The sequence below is a fragment of the Ursus maritimus genome, unplaced genomic scaffold (assembly GCF_017311325.1).
Source record: "Ursus maritimus isolate PB19 unplaced genomic scaffold, ASM1731132v1 scaffold_11, whole genome shotgun sequence".
NCBI lineage: Eukaryota > Metazoa > Chordata > Mammalia > Carnivora > Ursidae > Ursus > Ursus maritimus.
Genome location: NW_024423453.1, coordinates 8,308,179 through 8,334,153, shown reverse-complemented (window position 1 = coordinate 8,334,153; position 25,975 = coordinate 8,308,179). Strand labels below are relative to the sequence as shown.

Genomic DNA, 25,975 nt, shown 5'->3' with positions numbered 1-25,975 from the left:
ACACACACACACACACACACACACACACACACACACTACCAAGAGGCTTCTGAACTGAATGTTCCTGCTGATCAATGTGACTTACTTTGGTATGTGGAAAATAGATGATCTCATATCACTTATTGTTAAGACTTAGCGAGATAAAAGCAAATGCTTTAATCATGATATGCTCAATATCACTATTGATTATATACAATGTGGTGAAAAAAGGGCAACTGCAAGGAGATAAAAGGATAAAACAGTGGCAAAGAAACCTCCTTAAATTTCACTTTGCTAAACTCTAACCTGAGAAATCTCATTAAGAAAAGTCATATTTCTTATTAATAGTTAAATCTCACTCAGAAAATACATATTAAGGAAGAGTTTCATTTCATGATCTATTCTAATAAGCTATTTAAATAGTTTCACTGATAAAAATACCTTCCGATGTATGTTACATTAACTATTTTGAATTATTCACTTGCTTAATTATGGGAAAAGTTTTTAAATTAATTTCTTCCTAATGGAAATTCCAATCATTAGTATGAATTAGTGAGCGCTTATTCTAATTGGGCAAAAAACTAAAATCAATAAAAACAAGATATATTGTGGTATAACCATAATACTGTACCTCAGTTGTCCTATTCACCATCATCTGAAGCAGTGTTGTATGGGAAAAAGAGGGAAGATATTACACAGTGCAAAATTAAGGAAACGGTCAATCTCGCTCACTGCAATTGGATACACTGTTTCAACATGCCAGAATACATTCTACTGAGAAAAGACATCCATAACACTACACAATACAATTTTATCTTTCTAATTCCGCTTCTATTGTTTTTGATTACAAATAGAATAAATAGGCAGATTTCTAAAAAGCTGACCCTCATCTTTAAAAGAAAATTATCTTTAAATTTTTTTGGTTACTATACCCAATAGATGGTCCCCTTCTTTCTGAAATACCTCTGAAAGTAATGTATCTCTTTCGATGACGGGAAATAATTTTGCATTATCACCATGGCCTACTTCTTTGTCATCCACCAGAAGGAACCTGGCAGCCGAAGAGTTCCTTTCCACAAATGTGTTCAGCTTTTTTACCTTGGATTGTACGTCAGCATTGTGATCGTTCTGAAGCAGGAGTGCAGCGGATTTGGTGTCGTCTTTCCTAGCTGCAATATGCAGAGCTGGCAGCCTCACTTTCCCTTTGGTATCATTCTCTAAGAGGATGGCCACTGCCTGGTTGTGTCCTTGCTGGAGTGCCACGGCGAGTGGCGTGAAGCCATCCTAGTAAAATGGAAGAAGAAAAAATCTTTCATTAATTTTTGGAAGCATGGGACGCAACTCTAAGCAATGCTTCTAATGTTTAAAATCATCATTAAGATAAAGAAGAAGGGGGGCGCCTGGGTGGCGCAGTCGTTAAGCATCTGCCTTCGGTTCAGGGCGTGATCCCGGCATTCCAGGATCGAGTCCCACATCGGGCTCCTCCGCTGGGAGTCTGCTTCTTCCTCTCCCACTCCCCTGCTGTGTTCCCTCTCTCGCTGGCTGTTTCTCTGTCACATAAATAAATAAATAAAATCTTAAAAAAAAAAAAAAAAAGATAAAGAAGAAGGGGAACACTCTTACACTGCCGGTGGGAATGCAAACTGGTACAGCCACTCTGGACAACAGTATGGAGGTTCCTCAAAAAGTTAAAAATAAAACTACCCTATGACCCAGCAATTGCACTACTAGGTATTTATTCAAAGGATACAAACATAGTGATTCGAAGGGGAACAGGCACCCTAATGTTTATAGCAACAATGTCCACAATAGACAAAATATGAAAAGAGCTCAGATATCCATTGACAGACGAATAGATAAAGAAGAGGTGGCACACACACACACACACACACACACACACACACACACCCATGGAATATTACTCAACCATCAAAAAGAATGAAATTTTGCGATTTGCAATAATATGGATGGAACTAGAGGGTATTATGCTAAGCGAAATAAATCAGTCAGAGAAAGACAAATAACATATGATTTCACTCATATGTGAAATTTAAGAAATAAAACAGATGAACATAGGGGAAGGAAAGGAAAAATAAAATAAGATGAAGATAGAGAGGGAGACAAACCATAAGAGATGCTGCACTGAGAGTTGCTAGAGGGGAGGGGGTGGGGGGATGGAGCAACTGGGTGGTGTGCATTCAGGAGGGCACTTGATGTAATGAGCACTGGGTGTTATATGCAATTGATGAATCACTAAATTCTACCTCTGAAACTGATAAAAAAAAAGATTAAAGCAATTGATAATCAGTCATTCACCATACTATGGACTGGCTTTAGCAGATTGTTTTCTTAGTTTCTGTTCTACATATCTTGAAAAACATCTGCATTCCCTAACAAAGCATACTGCACATAAGATGTGCTTAAATGTATGTTTACAATGGGAAAATAAAAATTAGAACCAACCTTAAGTAATACCTTATAGAAAGGAAAATGTGGGGAGGGTAGAGATAATGGAGAACAAGTCTGATTGAGAATCAAAGATATGGTAGCCAAGACAGGGAAATAAATTATGTTATTAACTATGTAAGTTGATAAATATCTCTGTATTGATTAGGGAGAACAATAACCAGCAATGAAATTGTCTATTACCAATTAATTTGGCAAGTTTGGGACATAATGTAATCTAAAACCTTTTGGTAAATAAAGCTAAGTCATTAATTTTGCACTTAGTTGAATTTTATATTATTTAGATCATTTAGATATAAAATTACATGTGCTAGGTAATGAAAAAAACAGTTTTTAATTCTAAACTTGGAAAACAATTTTAAAAAACCAATAGCACAGATCATCAAAGTTAGAAGAGTTTGACGAGTAGATGGATAACCATGTTAGAAAAGTTGGAAGCCATGTTTTCTCTTTAGAAACAAGTATTCGGTTAATGGAAAGGTGGCAAATAAATAGAAAAAATATGTATAGGCCAGGCTCTGATTATGTTATAACCTCCCTTAATCCACAAAAGCTTGAAAACAAGTCTCAGAAGTTTCCATTCATAGAAGAGATGCAGGTAATAGATCGTACGACTGCATTTTAGGGACAATAGCAATTTACCATAATCTAACCACTCAATTTGTTTCCACAATAATCCTTTTAAAACTGTAGATTTTTGAGGAAAAATGATTTCCTATCGCACTACCACAAAAAGACTTGAATTTGTTTTAGTAAGAATTGAATTTTAAATAAACATTTCACTTAATAGAATGGAAGAGTAAACCATGTAGTGTTGTAAAATGAAAAATAGTAGCCTAAATTTAGAACTTTGTTTGGCACAAATTAAGCACTCTGTGAAGGAGGAAAGAACAGGCCCATCACCACACACATATCTGATTATCCACTGCAACCCTGGGATGGTTTATACAAAAAGAGCGCAAACTGTGTTTTTTCTTAGAGACAATGCATTTGCTGACAGCACAGAACCTAATTAAAAAGTTTTTAGCCTTCAATTTTGGTAACAGGAAGAGGGAGGCAAGTAAAGAGTTATAAAAATGGTACTGGAGGGGGGCGCCTGGGGGGCGCAGTCGTTAAGCGTCTGCCTTTGGCTCAGGGCGTGATCCCAGTGTTCTGGGATCGAGCCCCACATCAGGCTCCTCCGCTGGAAGCCTGCTTCTTCCTCTCCCACTCCCCCTGCTTGTGTTCCCTCTCTCGCTGGCTGTCTCTATCTCTGTCAAATAAATAAATAAAATCTTTAAAAAAAAATGGTACCGGAGGGACAGAGGATTCCCTCAGAGAATTTAACTTTGGATATTCACCACAATGATTTCATTCTAACCCATACTTCACGAGGGAAGGGTCAACATTTGAAATGATTTTTTCAAGTACCTCAACTAACTCTATGAAAAAGAAACCCATATTAAAAATCAGTAGCTTCATTTTTCATCATTTATTTATCAATGCTAACTGCTATAATTACAGGAAATTTCAAATTTTAAATATTTATTTTCAAACATGGGTTTCATTGCCATATTGAATAATCTCAGAATTATCTGATTTTTAAAGTGGTAACAGTGTCTTGATTAGTAATTAGTGTTTACATAGTAGGTCCTACTAATAGGTTCAGAGTGCACATGTGCAGACACATGTGCACATGACACTATAGATGGTGTTTGGCAATACAACAAAATATCAAACTGTAATCAGCCATAAAGCCCTGAAAGGATAGTAGTTTTCCACAGAATGAGAGACTAAAAGGGAATGTGCAGAGGTTTGTCCATATATGTGCTCTTGATAATCATTAGGGTCAGCAGTGGGGGATTAATCAACTAAGTTTATATATGTTGAGTTAGGAAAAAATTAATTTTAGTTATTTAAATATTAAAAATGAAACAAAAATAGGCATACACGTGTCTAAGCTAGGATTCAAAACTTCATATGATTCACTTTCAAAAGCTGCATTTTTGTGTAGAAATCAGCGAGGGTTTTAATTTTCTGAGAATCACAATGTAACATGGCCTCTGCTGATGCAATGTACATAAAGGGATATTTTTGGAACTGGACTGAAATGCTACAGAGGCCTTGACCAAAGGAGCCTTGAAACAGCTAAGAATACCAACAAGCTGAATTTCCCTAAACCATACGCTAGAAGTAATAAGCCTGTTTGGTGAATAGAAGAACTCTGTAGTGTCAAGGTTTCTTTGGGTAAGTGATTCTGCATTCAAGAAAATAAAATAAAATAAACACAGGTTTCCTTATTTTGGTACCTTTCTTAGTGGTCCTAATTCAGAGAGAAAGTTTCATATAGTTGCTCAAGCTTTGCCTGAAGATATTCACATGCTACTCATTGACATAATTAGTGTCTCAGAAAAAAAAAAAAAAGGCCCCAAATCATAAAAATCACACTGTACCCATGTGTAAGAGTATAAAAATCTGTGTGTGCTAAATAGAGACTTGAAATCATTTTACATTGGTCAGTTGTGTTTTCCAAACATAAGCAAAAAAGAAACATGGTCCCATTAGTACTGATTTCTTGGGATTTTGTTTTTAACTAAGGAAAATAAGCTGTCAGAAAGTTATACCAATTTGCTCCATAAAAAGTTTTCTGCCAAAGGGACTGGAAATGGATTTAATAGATTACAAGGATCTCTTCCCTGAGCACAGGTGAGGAGGGAATTCATGTTTATTTCACCTAAAGACTTAATTGTTCAGAGAGGAAGTCATACTAGACATTAAAAATGATCAGGTTTGTTTCTGGATGACAAACATCTATCAGTCATCTTTCACTCCAGGGCAGGAGTTTTAAAGCACAGAGTGTGAAAAAGGAAAAACAAAGCCTGCATGATCTGGTTGGAAGGGGTGAGGAGAGGCATGGCCCAGTGAAACTCTTTCCCCTTCTCTTCTGTGTCATCCACTTCCAACCGTCTGGTGGCCCCTTGAGGCAATTTCTTCAAACTCAAGGGTTTCTGGAGCATCGCTTAAAAGTCACTGCTCTAAGCAACCACTGAACTTGCTCCTTAATCTGCCTAGGCAAAAATGGGAAGGAAAATAACAAAGCAGTTCTGTTTACTGGAGGATATGCATAGGAAAAGGAAAGTGATGTTCTAAGTTGCCCCACTCTGACCTCTTCTTACATCTAGATGTCCTAAATATGCTAATACTGAATTGACTTAGAACATTCTATTTAGTTGTTGCTATAATCATAGTCATACAACTATGCGCCATAATTTGTACTTCAGAAAATGTGAATTTTTTTTTCGTGACATACTCCTCATGAAATCGTGCAAACACAAATGCCTAAAATCATTTCTGATCACTAAAAATTATTCCCTTAAAGAATTGAATTGGATCCTAACAGATAAAATATTGATGAAAAGAGATGGGTAGAATTTACTATCATGGAATTTTAGAATAGTATACAAGCTCCCAAAACCTAGAGAATGGCAAACTGACGGGAGCATGAGCTCATGTAAGAGCAAAATGACACGGATCCCAAGTCAAGGCATAAACTCATTCAACTGTGTGTGCTGGGTCATTCGTTCATGGCCACTGTTATAGATGACAGCAGTGCAAACATTCTTTACTGTAATTTAGACAAGATAATGGAGATCCTCTGCCGGTGGATACAAAGAACATGCCCATTAAGATTAGAGAATTTGAACCTATAGGGTTGACAGTCTCACCTCAGTAGCCGTGCTCTGATTAGCTCCGTTTTCAAGCAGATATTTTACAACATCAATGTGGTTCTCCTGGGCAGCCATGTATAAAGGAGTGAAGCCATTCTGAGGACAAACAATAAAAAAGACATCTTTAACCATTTCTAAAGTTTAAACTGGGGAAGAATACCAGAAGAGGAAAAAGAGAACACTATGGAGTAAACTTTTGCAATGATGAAACATATAACATATCTCCACAGTGAAGTATACATATATTTACTATTATAAAACTAACCACAATCGGAGTGAACAAATTCCCACACATTCCTAAAAGAATGAGGACAAAGGGATACGGAAGCAATATTTCCCTCATTTCCTATCTTCATTGCAGTTCCAGAGATTTACATTTCACATCACCTAACACTGTTAGAGCTAAAAATACTTAGTATCTTAATACAATCCTATAACATGCATCAGATTCTCACTACATGTAGTATATTTATAAAATACTTATGTAATATCATCTGTATTGATTAATTCATAAACTATGTAAACGTACCATCATTATCTTGAATGTACACAGCTGAGCTAGCACCTTTAAAGGTATAAATTATTACTTATTCCAGAATAGACTAGAAGTGATTGCAAATCTGATTGAAAAAAGAAATTATCATCCGTTAATTCTCATATCATTTATTCAGTTATTTACTAAAATCTGACCACTGTAGTTGGGACATCACTGGGATACAGTAATAAGACAGACATCTGCCCTCAGGAAGCATATACTATGGTAATATTATAACATTATTATGCAGTCATAGTTTTAAAAATATCACAGAAATTGTATAACTTGAGTTTAAAATTAAGTTTAAATTGGCAAATTTTCTTTTCGTCAGATCCTTTGCAATAGGTAACACCTCATTTTAAAAAAAAGTAAAGCTTTGTGAAAAAAAAAGAGAAAGCATGTAGTAATTCATAAATTCTCAAATCTAACAATTCTCTCAAAACAATGTCACAGTCTTGAACGTTGTCGATTCCCTTAAAAATTCCACGCATTAACGAGAATAAGCAAAAACATAAACGAGACTTCAGAGATTTTCAAAAACTTAAAAGGAGAAAAAAATAACTATTTTGAAAAATTTTCTATATGCATTGTATAAGTGTGGAAACATTATCTAAAATGTCAAGATCCAGCAAAATATAAAAATACGAGTATACAAGTAGAACAAGAAAAGACATTTTAAATTTGATTATGAAAGAAAATCTGCAGGCTTCAAATGGAGGAGGAAATTTTAAAACTGAGAAATATTGTAAGAGGAATGAATTGACAATTTTGTAGGATTCAGGAATAACTTGCTGGCTGGATAGCATATTTTTTAAAACACAGAAAACAGGTGAAATCTTGGGTATTTTAAGAACACTGAAGAGGTGGCGGAAGGACAGAATTAGAGATTCAAAGGAAGGGAAAGCCAGTGAGGATGGTTAAAAACAATGAGTGGGTGTGGGATGGGGCTCTTTCATGACAAGTAAAAGGCAGGATGCAAAAAAAAAAAAAAGAAGAAGAAGAAGAAGAAGAACTTTTAATAGAGTAAAACAATTTGCTTACATGCTTTCCTCTGACAGAATCTTGTGTATAGATCAGGAGAAAGGGAAATGAACTGTGGTTGTCGGATCAATAGGGAAAAGAAATGTAACATTCTTAGGCTCCTGCCCTGGGTCCGGGGCTCTAGGGGGCCTCTTCTAGCTGAGCAAGGCTGGGGATCCCGACGCCCAGGTGGACGTGCCCACCCTGATCCTCCAGCTCCCCTGCTTCCAGACCACACAGCAGGCATGCAGCTACCCAGAATCCTTGCCTATGCAGCCCCCCCCCCGCCCCCATGTGGTGCCAGAGATTGCTTAGACTCTGTCTTTGGGTTCATTCACCCAAGGGTCTGTTGCCATGCCCACCCTGTGACAGACTAATGGCCCTCAAATCCGTCCCTCCTCATCTTAAACCCCGGGAGTTGTAAATGTGACCTTATATGGCAAAAGGAACTTTGCAGATGTGACTAAGTGAAGGATCTCCAGGTGGGGAGATTATCCTGGATTGTCCAGTTGGGTATAATGGAATCACAGGGTTTTTATAAGAGGGAGGCAGGAGGTCAGAGAGGAGAGAAGACTCGGTACTGCTGGCTTTGAAGGTGGAAGGAGGGGACGTGATCCAAAGGAAAGAGATTTTCACTTAAAGCTTCCAGAAAGAACTGCAGTGCCAGCACCTTGGTTTTAGCCCAGTTCGGCTAATTTCAGATTTCTAAAATGCATTTGTGGTCATTTGTTACAGCAGCGACAGGAATCTACCAGACACCCCTAGAGTTGTTTGCTAGAGAGGGGGAAGTAGTAGATGGACAGAGCTTGAATGTGTAGGTCAGGGTGTCCACACCTTTCCACGTGATGCTCGTGTATATGGATGGAGCCAGGGACGAGCCAGGAAGAGGAACCGGCTGCAGGCCAGGGTTTACAATCAGCGCACCCTCAGCCCCCCCTCACAATCCTGTGCGGAACTCCAAGGTTTCCGAGAAGTCTAAATTTGGACCTGTCGTGTTGTTATAAAGATATATTTGTCAGGGTAGAACAATAAGAGATACGTATGTAACAGTTAGCTTGATATACAGCTTTTAATTTAAAAAAGTGTACTGAAAGTGGGCCTCTTTTTCACTCATGTCCTGGGCTCTGCAAGTGCTAATAGTGGGCTAGTGGTAGAGAGAGAAAAGGGGGAAATATCCACAAATAGAACACGGGGGAGGGGAAGAAGGGCAGTGACAGATGAACATTCAGGATCTTGGTTAGAGTATACCATGAATGCCATTTGTGCCTGGAGCCACAGCCTTGGCACGCAAGGGCTTTCAGCAGTGTAGGGGATGCAGATATGAAGAACAATAAAAATAAAAATAAATATTGAACTTCTGCTATATGCTATGCACTGTGAGAGATGCTTTGAATATGTCACCTAAATTACAGTGATCCTGTGTCTCTGTTTGCCTGGGACAGTCTAAATTTAGGCGTAGTATCTTGGAGTAATTATTAATAGTGTCTCAGTTTGGATGATAAATTAAGTGGCCTAATACTATCTCTACTACTGAGAATAGTGCTGCAACATTGGTACTCTCATCCCCACTTTTTTTTTTTTTTAAATAAACTCTACCCCCAAGGTGGGGCTCAAACTCATGACCCCGGTATCAGGAGTCACATGTTCCACTGACTGAGCGAGCCAGGTGCCCCTCTCATCCCCATTTGAACTGAGGTAGCTGAGGCTGAGACACCTGGGTGACTTGGCCAAAATCTCACAGCTAATAAGTGAACCAAAAGTGATGGACAAAAACCAGTCACAAACAGTCTTCTTCCCTATATAAAAATTGGGACTTGATCCTATAGATGTGTGATCCTCAGCCTGGCTCTGGGACAGACTCTCCCGTGGAAAGTTGTAACAATGCTGGGCACTACCCTGTCCCCTATTGAATTGGAGTCACCGTGTGTGAAGCCGAAGCACCTGCAATTTTTAAAAAGCTCAATTTGTGAAATTACCTGAAGAACATTGTTACAGGTGATACAGGACAACTGAATGGTTTTGGGGCAGGAAGTACCATGATCACATCTGTATTTCAGAGGGTTCACTCTAGTGAGCAAACCTACTCTGGTTTGGGGTGGCCAAAGCCAAGAATGAAAGTGAGGGGTTAATCAGTTTTTGTAGTATTTGCAATAGTGTATTTAAAAGATGAAGGAAGGGGCGCCTGGGTGGCACAGCGGTTAAGCGTCTGCCTTCGGCTCAGGGCGTGATCCCGGCATTCTGGGATCAAGCCCCACATCAGGCTCCTCCGCTGTGAGCCTGCTTCTTCCTCTCCCACTCCCCCTGCTTGTCTTCCCTCTCTCGCTGGCTGTCTCTGTCGAATAAATAAATAAAATCTTTAAAAAAAAAAAAAAAAGATGAAGGAAGCATGAGCCAAGACAACATCTTGGTTCAGGGAGGGAGGGAGCTATTTACTGTTACAAATATGTGAAGTAAGAAGGCAATAAAGATTACGACAGGTCCTACAGATGTGGGAAATCACCCTTTCCTAACTTGCTGATGCTACTTAACAAGAAAGACTCTGCCAGAGAATGTGAAACATGCTGCTGGGTAATTGGGACAGGGCAGGGCAGCATTTTAACAGCACTGTAAATTTTACGGGAAGGCTTTTATCTCTGCATATAAATAGGTTAACAACATGGGATTAATGCCCTGTGTTCATGCATCCAGGTGCTTTCCAATGTATTATGTCTATACGTCTTTGTAAAATAGTCTGGCTGCGTGTAGGGTTAAAAGTATATATATTTTCTTCCTGTTGGTATAAAAAGTCAAAGACATCTACAACCTGGGCTGATACCTGGAGGAGGCAAACAAACACAAAATTATCTGCTGCCTTGGTAGTTTCATTTCAGTGTGACCAACAGGTGCCTCTACCAATCGGTTATTAAATATTTTGGACATTATTCCTCTCCATAGCAAATTATTAATTATTCACCATTCATTTATATTTATTCAACAAAAATGTGTTTGGTGACTCTTTACTGCTAGGCATTGTGTTTAGTATAGTGATTCAGAGATGAAAGGCAAAGCCCCTGTTCATTAGGAGCTCACAGTCCAGAGGCTGAGATGGCAAGTAACATGTTACAGTTCAGTGAACTCATACATAATTAGTTTCTTTAAGAGAAAGAAAGAAAGAAAGAAAGAAAGAAAGAAAGAAAGAAAGAAAGAAAGAAAGAAAGAAAGAGAAAAAGAAGTGGGGCGCCTGGGTGGCTCAGTCAGTTACGTGTCCGACTGTTGATTTCAGCTCAGGTCCTGAGTTTAAGCCCTGTCTTGAGCTCCACGCTGGGCATGGAGCCTACGAAAGAAAGAAAGAAAGAAAGAAAGAAAGAAAGAAAGAAAGAAAGAAAGAAAAGAAGAAGAAGAAGAAGAAGAGAGGAAGGAAGGAAGGAAGGAAGGAAGGAAGGAAGGAAGGAAGGAAGGAAGGAAGGAAGAAAGGAGAAGGAGGAGAAGTTGTTGTTACATGAGGGCTATAAAGAGGACACTGAAGGGCACAGAATCAAGCTGGATGAGGAAATTATATCCAAAGGAAGTCACCAGAAGTGACATTTGGTAGACATAGTGAGTGATTTGGTTTGAACTGAATCACGAAAAATGAAGTTAGGCATAGAAGCAGGAAAGGGATTTCACACAGTGGAAACCCCATGAGAAAACACTGAACATCTAGGGATCTGCAAATAATTCAGTGTGACTAGTAGGAGGAGGAGGCTGAGACAGGCAGGGATCAGTTCCCATGTGCCATGCTAAGGAGTCTGAATTTTATTCTGAAGCCTCGGGAATCACGGTTTTAAGCTGAGGCTTGGCATATTCACATTTTCCTTTTAAAGGGATGGATTTGCCAGGATTGGAGAAGAATTGGAAAATGGCCAGAGTATAGTCTGGAAAAGCAGAAATATGGCTTTTGTAATAATCCAGCTAAGAAGTAAGGCTTAGGAATATTAATTTGAATTTTGATATTTTAAAATGTAATTACATGTAATTATTTATGTATTCATATTCTACTTAAAGATTAAAAGTGGTTTTACTCTATATGATCGATCATATTTGATAAAATTTCTCATATATATTAAGACGTTATAACAGTTTTCTTCAAATCCAGAAACTATGCTGTATTTCAAGAATTCAAACACATATAACATTGCAAAAAATGTTTTTCCTGCTTTCATTAGTGATATAACTACAAGCCAGTAGTCAGGTTTTTGCCACTGGTGAGAATTTCTTTAGGTAATTGTATTATCTGGGAAAATTGAATGAATATGAACTAATATTTATATACCTACCTATCAAATGTGGACTTATTGAAGCTTTTCAGAACATTTTAAAATCAACTAGACCTATTGATATTTGTATGTCATTTCAAAGAAATTATACAGAGACAAATAATGCCAGTATGCAAAGTAATGAATGGTTTAGAATCAATGTTTTGAACAAGGACCAAAATTCTAAGAACTATCATCATTACCAATGTTTAATATTCTTAACTTTTCAGACTTAATTTTGTCAGCACATATCACCTTATTCTTCCCTTACACAAATGAAGATTCATTAATTGGATGACTTGAAAAGATTGATCATATAAAATTAATCTTAACTGGAGTCAATGTTACCATTCAATTCAAATCTTTTTTATAGCGCCAAGTTTATTCTACAGTTTTTCACTTAGGCACTGGATGAGGTGTCTTAAGAGTAACAAATACGAATATAATATTGTTTCTGTCCTCACGAGCAGAAAATATAACAGAGTTCACAGAATACATGTATATAGAAGCATTTGTAGCTCCATATATACTATTGTTTATGACATATATATGTAAAGTATATGTACATATACATCAAAAGTGTACATGTAAAGGATATATGTCAAGTATACATACATATATGTGAAGTGCCTTTTTTCATAGTATTAATTGCTCACTCCTCAGTGCTCTGATAGCATTTTCTTTGTGCTTCTTTTGGTAATTAGTATGCATCGAGCCAGTTTTATTTATATATAGAGAGAGAGAGGGAGAGAGAGAGAGAGAGAATTTTATATATATACTAAAGAATCAGCAATTAATACTATGAAAAAAGGTACTTTTGGCCCAAACACACAGGGCTAAGAGGAAATTAGGAGGCCTTAATAAAACCAGATAGTAGATCTACAGAAAATAAAATGTTATTTGATGTTCTTTTCTGGTTTCACTTTCCCCATCTCTCAGGATATGTAGTGCTTGTATGAGAACTCCCAGTGTATTTGCTGCAGGCACATAGTTCACGTGGGAAATTCTGTTCTCGAAGCCTAATGACAAATCTTGTGAATAGTAAAAAACAGTAAGCAAAATTACCAAACCTGAGTAAAAGCCAATGCAGGAATGCATTTTGATGAGAATTTTTACAGGTTTAAAAATTATTTTTAAAAAAATTCAAAGATCTCTTTTCCAGACAATAACAGAAAACTGCAATTCCCACTGCTACCTAGGTAAGGATCAATCATAAGCTAAAAGAATGGAAAGTGATTATGGAAATTTCAAATGGCATATCTCTGTACACTATTCATTGTTATTTTATTTGTTCTTATTTTTGGTCTTATGTGGCCAAAGTTATTAAGTATATCTTAATGATTAAAAGAAACTGCCCTATTTTCCTAGATGAAAATGTTATAGCTGAAAGGGAACTCATCATTTTACAGTTGAGGAAATTTTAACCCAGAGACTGAGCAGACCACCAAGTGGACTGGCCAGTATCATAGATTAAGGAGACAATAGGAGGTAAGTGGACACAGATGATGGAGGGATGCTTGGAAACTCTTACCCTTCCCTTCTCATCTTTCAGGCCTTGATACAAAAGAATCACCTTCTCTAAGAGGCCTGATTCAGGGCCATAACAATGTTCAGCACAGAGTAGATGTTCAATAAATATTTGTTAAATGGGCAAGTGAATAAAGTAAAGTCAAAACCAAGTTCCTTTTTATGCCTGTGGTGGTTTTAAAACATGTCTTCAAATCTTTGACACGTCTCCCTTCAAATAAGGAAAAGCCTAATTCCCCTAACTTTGAATGTGGGCCAAATTGGTAATTCACTTACAAGGCACTGATTATGGTGGAAATGATTGTGTATGATTTTGAGGCTAGGGTTTAAAAGTCATTGCTTTATTGCCTTGCCCTCTTTGGGATCACTTGCTCTGGAGGTAATGAGCTGCCAAATCATGAGCAATCTATGGAGAGACTCAAGCAAGAAGGAATTGAGACGTCCCACCAACAACTAGCACCAACTTGCCTCCTACCAACAAGTAGCACCAAGGTGAAAAAACACCCTCATAGTGAATCCTCAAGCCCTAGGAAAGCCTTCAGATGGTCAACATTTTCATCCCAACCTCATGAGTGACTCTGAGCCATGCCCCCATAGCTAAACCACTACTAAATTCCTGATCCACAGAAATTGTTATGATAATAATGTTTTTTGCTATTTTAAGCCACTAAGTTTAGAGATAATTTGTTATGCAGCAATTGCTAGCTAACACAATGTCCAACAAGGTCATGCGTGATCTGACCATGGCCTGCCTACCTTGCCAGTCATACCTCTTACCACTCATACTTTACACTGCTTCCTTTCTCTTTAGGAAAGAATTCATATCCTAGACAGTTATTTTCAAATAACTTTGTGAAAACACAAAGACAAAGCTACCTAATATGGTAGTCATCTGTTACCCTATAGTATTTTGCAATTGGGTAAGATTAAGTCTTTGTATTTATAAGAAGGAATGAGTGCAGGATGCCTGGGTGGCTCTGTTGGTTAAGCGTCTGCCTTGGGCTCAGGTCATGATCCCAGGGTCCTGGGATCAATCCCTGCATTGGGCTCCTTGCTCAGAGGGGAGCTTGCTTCTCCCTCTGCCTGCAGCTCTCCCTGCTTGTGAGCTCACTCTCTCTCTCTCTGACAAATAAATAAATAAAATCTTAAAAAAGAAAGAAAGAAAGAAAGAAAGAAAGAAAGAAAGAAAGAAAGAAAGAAAGAAAGAAATGAGTGAAGTAGGTCACTTGTGTATATTTGCTTAGATGGGACAATCTGTAGTCTAAGAGAGTCTGAAAATTACAGCTTTAAATCTTTATAATACCCTGAATCCCATGTGCCATTTGCTGGTTTTCTAAGAGTATTATATACACCCCTCATATCTACTAGAAAACTAATCAACAAATTACATATCCAATTCCAAAAGTAGAAAATGGAAATGGTTATAGATAGCTCTGGGTTTGAGCTTAGCAAAGCTAGAATTCCCCTTTTGATGAAGCCTTATCTTTTTGCAGGAAGGTCAGTGTCAAGATTTAGGTTTTTTCACAGAGCAGAATTCTTCAGCAGCCCTAGTCATGACATGCTAGGAAACTCTTCATCACACGATGGTTAGCATAGGTTGGTAATTACTCCTCTAGTTACCTTCCCAGACACTATGTATCATCTTCTTCCTTTGAACCAGCATTATGAGAGATAAGGTTGGGAAGCATCCCCAAATTATCACCCAGCTTTAAGGTCAGGATGATTCAAATTATTTCCCTAAATATATCGTAAATGCACAGCTGCAAAGGATTTTAAAAAAAACCAATGGGTATTAATTGTAGTCACAAGAATAAAGACTATTTTGTGTACTCTGGGGGTGTACTTAGGGCAAAGGAACAAAAGATATGATTATACATTTGCTTGGTAGTGAAAAAGGCATTTTATTAATTAAAATATCATACAAATTTTCTCAGGTGATTTGAACTTGACAATTCTTTACCAGGGTTAATATAGTACAGGTTATTTTTAACCACTTTCTTCTCTCAAAAAGTCCTCTTTAATGGATTATAGCTAAGCTATTAAATGACATTAAAATGACTAATGTTTTAAATCTTTTGAAGGAGGTTCAACCTTATGGCATATTTATCATGTCATCTTGTTTCATCCCCGCAACTATGCTCTTAGGGCCATTTAACAGAGAACGCTACAGATGGCAGTCACTTACTCAAGGACATCCTCACAAACGGTGCAATTAGGGTCTGAACTCTGGAGGACTCCAAACCCAGTGCTCCTTCCACTCCCCTCAGCTCTTCCCTTCAATCGAGATCAAACTGTCACAGAGATCACCCACGCTTTCATCTAGTAATTGGAGAATTAGTCTTCTTCCATCTTCTCCTAAGCCATTCACTAGAGATAAGCAGGGAAGCTCTGCCTAACGACAGTATTGGAATTACCATGAACTGCTTAATGAAGAATGTCCAAGTGTTCTCTTAGGTGTAAGAATTTTTCCAGTGAAATAAGTAATCTATCTCTGTACAACTCAAAGAAATGAACATTCACAGGTATTAAGAAGCATGCCTTAAGTTTCACACTACTCAAAATGTGGAGCTGGGATTTGAACCCACCTATAACCAATTCTAAAGCTCATGCTCTTTCTACTACACTATTCTGCCATGTGCCTTAGCAATATATTTGACAGACACTATTTTAGCAATCAGAAACACCATTGAAAATACTGTATTCACCCTAGGTTTATCATAATCTCTGTTTTCAGTTCCTCATAGATAAATAACCAAGAAAATGTGAACTATTTTACCAAACGTGATTTAAGATCAGTTTTCACAGACCACAGCTGAAGATCAAGACCTTTTGTACCGTTGCCCCATAGTCATATTAAGAGCAAACCTTTAATACATATTCTGACATTTTTCCAGATGAGCTTGTCTCACCAATATTTCTACACTCACCAAGTTCAATTGTACCTCTTAACAATGTTGTTACTAACCTTTCCATGTGGAAAGTCTTCCATGTCAATTTCCCCTCTGCAGCGGAGAATTTCCCTTTATCCCCTTTACAATGCCTGGCTCAAGTCTTCTGTGAATTTTTCCTTAACAGAGTTTAGCCAATTTCCAGTTTTCCCTCTGGGATATAGTTGGTTCCATACAATTTAGTACCAAATCATACAGTACCTTCTGTTGTTTGCCTTGTTTCTTGTGTGTTTGTCTTGACTTTGTATGTAGTCTACACACTTTTTAAAAGCAGCTTCCTGTTGACAATTGTTTAGTATCCTCCACAGAAATGAGAACTCTCCTGAGCATACAATAAACACCAATAAACTGCTGCTAACTAATGGTTTACTCTTACCTTTATTTTACTCAGTTCCTGACACTTATAGATAACTTAGCTTTGTACATTTCTCCTTTATACAAATTTAAAATTTAAATGTACCAGGTGACTCACCACTACTGCATTCTACAAAGGAGCTGAGGTGGCTGGTAATAATTTTAATTTACTCTCATATAATTCCAAAATACTGAAAACCTTTATCTCCTGTTTCACTTTGTGAAAATGAATAGATACCTCATTAAAGTGTTAAGCTATAACTGAATCATTATATTATTTGTGTCTTTGGATTTGTAAACCAAAAAACAAGAAGTAAAATGAACTTTTAAGTAATCATGGAAAAAGCAAATACATTTTTAAAGTAAAGAAAATATTAAAAATGAAGAAAGCAAGTGAATTTTTAAAATGGAATGCCCGAAATGTAGTAGTGGGCATCTACCCACTACTATGCCTACCCAATATCCTTTCTCTTTTTTGATAGCATCCTGGTTTTCTTAAAGTATCTATGTTTCCCCCCATAGTTCATATAGTTTCAATGGAGCTGAACTTTTCTTTTCATCTACTAGCTCTAGGCAGAGTATCAGATGACTTAAGCCAATCAACATATTCCATTCTATTGATACAATGACTGGTTCAAATTTGAGCAAAAGAAGTAAAATGGTCCAATCAGTCAAATTCAGGATTCTCTTTTGGAAAGCTAGGACAAGGCTCCCTTATTTTGAATCTGAACAAGAAAAAGTATGGCTCCAATCTTAGGTCCACAAAGGAGACCAGCCTGGAATAAAACTTGTGTTGGAGAAATCATAGCAAAGAGAAAAGCAGAATCTGAGCCCTTAGTTATGAATAAACCTTGGGAGGAGAAAAAAAAAACCCTGAAAAAATCAATATGCTACTGGAGTTTACCTTACCTGTTTGAACTTTGTATTCATGAAAGCCAAGAAAGTTCCCTTTTTAATTACCAGTGTACAAAGTAAGTTTTTTCTTGCTTGCAATTGAAGGCATTCTAGTTGTACAGAAATCTATACTAAAATATAGCTTATCCTACTGTCATTTGTTTAAAATGAAGCATTTTCCTGGTAATCTGGAATATCACAAAGTATATCACAGAAATAAAAGTGTTAAAAGCAGAATTTACTATTATGCTAAAAATATGTTTTTCAGTAACCCTGAGATACATCTGCAGAAAAAGTATAAAATTGATTTTTAAGAATAAGGTTAGGGGTGCCTGGGTGGCACAGCGGTTAAGCGTCTGCCTTCGGCTCAGGGCGTGATCCCAGCGTTATGGGATCGAGCCCCACATCAGGCTCCTCCGCTATGAGCCTGCTTTTTCCTCTCCCACTCCCCCTGCTTGTGTTCCCTCTCTCGCTGGCTGTCTCTCTCTGTCGAATAAATAAATAAAATCTTTAAAAAAAAAAAAAAGAATAAGGTTAAACTATAAAAAAAAACAAAAAAACAAAACAAAACAAAAAACAAGACAGGCGGGTTATTTTCAGTAAGGAAATATATTTTCTTTTCTAAGAGATGAGATTTTAAAATAATTTTTTCTGTGTGAGTGGCAAACAAAATAAGGTATTCTGTGGTAGGTTTTCTTCCATTGTTATTTCTGCATATATAATGCTAACTTTCATTTAAGTTGTTGACAGAAATGGTATGTTTATTTCTGGATTTAATGCTTTCTCACTATATCACATAAAATTTTACAATAATCTATAAGAATGCTTTTATATTGTACATGTAATAATCTTAATGATAAAAACTAAAATTAAATTTGCAGATGTTGTGCTCTATGGAAGCAATGAAAAATTGAGTTACATCTCAATATCAGAGATGTAACTTTAACATAAATTTAATAAATATTTGAATATTGAAATTGGGTGGAAATTAATTTCCTGATATATTTTAATTAAATTTTTCTAAACTTTCAAATTACTGAACATAGATTACTAGGTTCATATCTTTACATGTCTTTATATATATTTTTATAAATCTCTATTGCCATTTGCTCGGCATATATAGCAGTTGCTTTAAAAATGTGTATTTTTGAGCAACTTCATAAATGACCCAGTAGCTTAGAAGCAAAAGAAAATGTGTTATCTCCCAAAGAAAAAATATTGACTGCTGTGTAGAGGCTCATGATATTAAGAAAATTAAGTCAGCTCCAACCTACAGTTACCTATAACAATCACTGTAGGGTGCGTTTATTTTCCCCTAACAGAGTAAGAGCCATAAACCTGAAGTAATTATTTTTAATTAAGCCATAGTACTAATTCAATTGGTTATTGTTTTATCATTTTGAAGTTGATTAGCGTAATCAGGATCAAAGAGTTTTGACTCTCCATAACAAAATACTCAAAATAAGCTGTAACTCCTTTACTTCTCTCATATATTATTAAAAAATTTTTTTAAATTAATGATTACCAAAAGGTTTTCTTATTTCTAACCAATTGTCTTTGAGAAAATCAAATGCTGCTCCAAGTCTTTAAAAGCACATCTAATATCAAAACACTAAATGATTCATTAGGACCGACGTATGTAAAGCCACATTTATAATCCTGTCAACAGGTGTAACTAGTCAACTTAGCTTTGTTAATAAATATCAAAGGTAATCATGCAACATTTTTTTATTGTCCAATAACATGCATCTAGAAAGTTCGAATATTTAATGAAGTTATTGCTTCTTTCAGCAATGTCAATCCTTTCTGCATTTAATGATTGGAGTACTTGGTATTCCAATTTAAAATTAAAACATAGTTGAGAGCATGTGGACACACAAACACGCTGACACATTCCATAAGGATTCACACATTTTTTTTAATTTTTCAAAGTAAAAGTTTCCTTTCCTCTGCAAAATATTTGCTCTAAGTGTTTCCAGTCACTCAAAAGTGGTCAGAATTAGAATGCTATTCTTAACTCTTATCTGACATTAACAGGGATAACCATTCATATTATACTATACATATCGTACCAATAGAAATTAAAACAAGACCTAGGGATATATATAGGTTCAGTAACATTTGAGTCACAGAGTAGTTTAAGGGCAAAAAAGCCTTAGTATAGAACTTTCCCTTTACTAAGTGTGGGTTTTGTTGTCTGCTGATTTGCGCCTCTCTGAGCCCTTTTAAAAGTTGCTAGGGAGTTGGAATAGTGTTGAGACCACGAAGGGAAATAGAGCCATTAAAATAACCAGCCCCAAGTGATATACTCAACATTTAACAGCTGCTTAACACAAGTTCTAATTCACAACTTGCCAAAGATATAACCTCAAAGAATGAATATGGTCAATGTAATGATCCAAAAACTCACACAGGCAACACATGAACCACTTGGTCACATGCCCAGGCTTAGTGTCCTTTGTAGCACTTTTTAAATAATTTATACCTTGAATAAAGTCATATTCACAAAGATTTTAAGGTTATTTAAAACACTTTGTTTGGGGATGGCTGGATGGCTCAGTCAGTTAAGCATCTGCTTCCAGCTCAGGGTCAAGAGATCGAGCCCCAAGTTGGGCTCCCTGATCAGTGGGGAGCCTGTTTCTTCCTCTCCCCTGCTCCTGCTCCTGCTCTCTCTTGCTCTCATGAGCATGCTCTCTCTCTCTCTCTCACTCTCTCTCTCTCAAATGAATAAAATCTTAAAAAAAAAAACCACTTTGTACGTATGCATAGTCAAGATATATATCCATAGTGAAGATAAGGCTATGAAAGAAGGCCTAAACAAGCTTTGGCTGGAGAGGTCTAGTGGAGATAAGCAAAACCTAGAATGAGCTGGGTGCAATAACTGAACTTTTGGATTTTGGCAGCCATGGAAATAAGGGAAATGTAATAGATGATGAAATTGTCATATTTTTGAAAAACGGAAACTTGCTGATTGCCATGTAGAATCTTGATTTCATGCGAGGGACAGAGAACACACAGAAGTTGGTTGTCTAAACGTGCCTGAGGCTGTTCTTTGGAAGAGTTCTCTTAGGTACATACATGTCACGGAAAGAATCGTCACGGGAAGGAGAGAGATTCTCATCCAGGAAAATAAATTCTCATTAGAATCTCAGGGGGCCAGGTGGATTCACGCTGCTCCTGAAAACTGTGTGACGTATCCTTACTGAGACAGAGGCTGCCTAACTCCAACCTACAGGTACCTATAGCAACACTTTCCCTCAGCGTGTTTGATCTGCTTTAAAAAGCTGAGTGCAGAGTTTTTTATCTCAAAATAGAGAAGCTACACTTTGCACCTGAATAATGCTGCAGGAAGATGTCACCCCTTAAAGCTCACCCATAAAAATATGTAAGTATGCTGTATACACTCTTTATCTTCCCATTAAAAATTCTAAACAAAAAATATTTTTTGATAGTTCCACCTGGATAAATTGGCTTCAAAATGTACCCAGAAACAACCAACGAGGTTGATCTGTCAGAAGTGTTTTCTGAAGTATGCTTGCCCACAACAATTGACATGCCTGCTGAGATAGTAATTATTATTATGCTTTCAAATGATGACATTTTGATAGATCTAACTGTCTAAAAAGGGATAGCTCCTAGTTTCTGTTCTTAAGTTACCGTCATTGCCATTAAACAGAATTCTTACCCTTTCTTGGTAGCAAGTGAATATTTACTAAATCATGTAAGCACAGCATCAGGTTGTTTAGATATAAGCACCTTTAAAAGTCTAAAATTGGAATTTAATCCATCATTAGATAGTACTTCCCTGGGGCACCTGGGTAGCTCAGTCAGTTAAGCATCTGCCTTCGGCTCAGGTCAAGATCCCAGGGTCATGGGATTGAGCCCGGCCTCAGGCTCCCTGCTCAGCGGGGAGTCTGTTTCTCCCTCTCCCTCTGCCTGCAACTTTGCCTACTTGTGCTCTCTCTCTATCTCTCTGTCAAATAAATAAATAAAATCTTAAAAAAAAAAAAAAAAGATAGTGCTTCCCTTCCCTGATGTTAAAAACTACACTGTTTGAGAAAGTTTATCTTGTCTGAGATTGCTGATGGTCTCTGATAGCTTGGCCTTGGTTTCTAGCTATAAAATCAGAAGGTGACAACAAATTGGTAAACGGTTTATGAAAATTTACACTGTTTGAACAATTTTCTCTGTACAGTGAAAGATTATGACAAATATTGGTAATGAGATAGTCTGGCCAAAAATTCCCTGCTTCTCATGTAACGCAATACAGTAAGAGGCTGGGACTTGAAATATACTAAGAAAAGATAGGGAGAGTAGCCTAGTTTTACAGCTGAAATAGAAGGAATAAGGATTTTTCTAAGTAAAGTAATCCTTTATCTCCGGCCTTCAAAATGTGTTTTTCATGTGTAAGAGATGAAGAACAGCTTATTCCTTTATTAAATCATATTTAAGTAAATTTGTTAAATAAATACTGGGATTAAAAATAGAAGTTATGTTAAAATAACAGAAAATAGAAAAATTAATTATTAAGAAAACACAAAACACAAAAAAAGCAATGCTTTTAAATTTGGATGTTTTAACCACCCAAAGTTAATAAAGCAGAGAGAGTTTTGTTGCATCTCCAGTGGGTAAAACAGTGCTTGGCATATGGTATGTGTTCAATGAATATAGTCATTTTTCTTTCTTGCTGTTTGTAGCAAGTGCTTTTTCCAATCATTCAGCTTCATGCCCTTTGTTCCAAACCCATGTTATATGAAAGACAAATTACATATTGCTAGTCACTAAAGGTGAAATTTCTGTATAATCTTCTCTCCACCACCACCTCCAGAACATGACTTCTCAGCTCCAACGGACAATCAGCCAAAATAACAGATTAATTAAAATTTAACTTGATTTAACTTATGCTCTAAATCATGTAGTACTTATTCAATAATTTAAGTAGCTAAACCATTATATCTAATAATTAAGATAGAAGCTAACATTTATATCACATTTATTATGGACCAGGCACTGCTCTAAGCACTTCACATGTATCAACCCATTTAATCTTTGTATTTACCCTGTGCAGTAAATTACTGGTATCCCTATTTTACAGATGGGGAAACCGAGTCACTGAGAGGTTAAGTAACAAGCCCAAGGTAACACAAATAGTAGGTGATAGGGTAGGGTTCCTAACCACTATAGAGTCTCTCAGGAGGTCTACATCTCTGCGTAGAGTATTCCTGGATTACTTAAACATATTTTGTTGCCTTTCTTTTCTTATTCTGGGGTGGAATTTGCCCTGCTTCTGTGTTTGTCTCCGCTTAGCGATGTCTTTATCTTGCTCTCCTGCAAAGATGTGCCTTTGTTGATTTGCATTTAACGTCAAGATGTTATTCTACTGCTTATATTTACTACTATTCACATCTTCAAGTCAATTTACGTTATTTAAACTTAAAATTTTAAAGGGTCACAATGTAAAATACTGTACCGGGTTATGTTCAGACAGAGTTAATAAATGTCTTTTGATGACATTGTTGGTTCACATGTGTTTCAATTCCTAAAAAACAAAAATTTTAAAGGGCTACTATTTGCAAATCAAAACATATGTACTTTCAGTATGATTTTGTGACCTTTTAAAATCATCAAACAAAAATATTTCCCAACGATTTGAGAAGAACAGAAAATACAGTTGAAGTCGGTCATGCAGGCACACTCTAATAAAGCTTTAACTTGTGCCTCAAAAATCCAATTTTATATAGAATATTGAAAGTGCTAATTCACCATTTTTAGATGTGGAAACTTATTATTTTGTCCTAGTATTAACTTGGTAAAAGAATAATTCATTTCAACTTTAGGCTGAAGAAAATCTTAGCCAAAGACTGTGAAAGGGCAAATCTGTGACGTGCATGGGATAGAATTATGCAGGAAGTAGGCTTTTAATAAATTAGTTAATGTAAGCCTATCTTAATTGATTTGCAGATTCTTTTGGGCTATCTACATAATCATATATTCTGTATAAAACAACATTTTTGTCTTTTCCTTTTCCATTCATATTCTTATCTTATTACATTGGCTAGGGCTTGAACACGATGTTGATAGTATTACTCACGAATCCTTTTATGTTACTGGCTTGAGAATACTCTTACTATCTTATCATTCTAAACGTTTTCACAGTGTTTTTTGTATATTTCCTTGGGAAGCAGGCTGATATTACTAGCTGGGTAACTTTTTTAAGTTATTAAAATTAAATTTAATCTATTAATTTGAATTCATATTAAATGCATCACTTAAAATAATATTAAAATATCAGGCACAAAAAATATCTGTAATAGAGAACTAATATGATACTTAAAGTTACTACCATTAGTCCTGAAAAGTAGTAACTACCCAAATAAAAGATGCAGAATGGAACTTTATATTTAAAGAAAACCAACCCAGATCAATCAAGATCATCAGATGTTTTTTAAACAGCAATTTAAAGTTGTTTTTCTACACCTTCATTTGTACACTAGCTTCATTGATATCTTGTTCTAAGGTATGCTAACACTATATTTTAGACACTTTAAAAATCTTTTTTGCTATTTTACCTTAAGTAAATATAAACAATACTTTTTTGGTTTATTATATACTATGCAGAATTTTCCATATTTGGGATTACTCTCTGAAAGTGATTTTCAAAAATAATACTTGGTTAAAACCATATTTTGTTACCACCCAGCATATATTTCTGAGATGAGAATTCTCAGTTTTTATCCATTAATCTAAAGCTGCATATGTCTCTAGGTGATCAATGTCTATATTCTAAACATCCTCATTACTGAATTACTTCAACTATTAAGTTACTATTCCATCTGTGTTTAGGATAATGTAATTTCATGCACCAGCACTGACAGTGTTCAAAAAGCATGTGAAAAAAACCAGTCATGGGAGCTATAGGTTTCATTTTTAGTAGCAAGCTCTTAACCTACATCAAGGAACTGACTTTGTTGCCATCTTCTCTGTGCTACAGGGAGCAGTGGGCATGCGGAGTGGCTGCTCTTGCACAAATGAGCGATCACTGAATCTACGAACAATGACATTCATTGAGTTCTTATGCCAGGCATTGTTCTAAGTGCTGTACATGGATTAACTATTTCAATTCTCATAACCTCGATGAGGGAGGTTCTATTATGATGATGGCCCTTTTATAGTTCTCCAAACTGCACAGGGTGATCTTTTCAAAATCCAAATCTCATCTTTTTCTACCTCCCACCTCTACCTCATACTGGGCTTAGGATAACCATCTTAAAACAAAATCCTTAATATGTCTCACAGAGTCCTGCAGGATCTGATTTTCTCTCTCAGCCTCATATATACCCCATTTCCCTTTCATGTCTCAGCTCCCAGATTTCTTTCAGACTCTTGCCTGTACTATTTCATTTTCCCATAGCACACAGCATCTCCACTTCCCCTGATTTTTATGTTAATTCCTTCTTGTAAGAGAACAGTTCCTGGAGGGCATTATGCTAAGTGAAATAAACCAGACAGAGAAAGATAAATACTGCATGGTATTACTTATATGTGGAATCTATTTTTTTTTTAAGTTGAGCTCACAGGACAGAAAATACAAAAATGGTTCTCAGGGGCTGAGGACAGGGGGTGAGGGAAATAGTGGGAGGCTGGTAAAAGTATACAAACTTTCAGTTATAAGATGAGTAAGTTCTGAAAATCTAATATATAACATGATGACTATATAGTTGATAACACTATTCTGTACAATTGGAATATGCTACAAGAGGAGAACTTAAATGTTCTCATGAAAAGAGAGAGAGAGAGAGAGAAAGGGAAATAAAGATACATGTGAGGCCGTGAACATGTTAATTAACCTGGGCTCCTTTCACAATGCATACATATATCAAATCACCACATTGTACACTTCAAATGCCTTACAAACTTATTGGTCAATTATACTTCACTGAAGCTGGAAAAAGTATATTTAAAAAATATATTATCTATGAGTTAAAAAAAAAAAAAACCCAAACAGAAAGCAATTCAGCCATCACTTCCTCAGGTCTCCCCCACTCCCACGCCACCTTTGTATCTCTAGCAAATATTAGTAAGCACACTTTGAATACACAAATACCTGCTGAGTGACGGAGGGGGAGGGGACGGAGTGAATGATTACTCCCAATAATTTTCTATTGGCAAGTTTTATTTAGTTTATTTAGTGTCATCGTTTCACATTTTGGTTTTGTTCTGTGATCTTTGCCTGGAAAAGATCATTGCTCTGCGGTCTTCCTAGCATCTTAG

General features: G+C 36.5%; 1 protein-coding gene across 2 annotated transcripts in view; it reads right to left on the bottom strand.

The window, feature by feature from the left end:
- Window positions 1–25,975, bottom strand: part of ANK2 (ankyrin 2) — a 219,761-nt gene that overhangs the window by 133,619 nt on the left and 60,167 nt on the right. The window contains exons 5-7 of one of the 2 annotated variants that reach the window (XM_040626261.1): window positions 6,150–6,248; window positions 1,078–1,263; window positions 611–634 (exon numbers count right to left, since the gene is read on the bottom strand). In XM_040626261.1, coding sequence (XP_040482195.1) covers window positions 611–634; window positions 1,078–1,263; window positions 6,150–6,248 — 309 coding nt within the window. The remainder of the gene's footprint in view (window positions 1–610; window positions 635–1,077; window positions 1,264–6,149; window positions 6,249–25,975) is intronic. The other variant, XM_040626260.1, reaches the window with a different exon arrangement.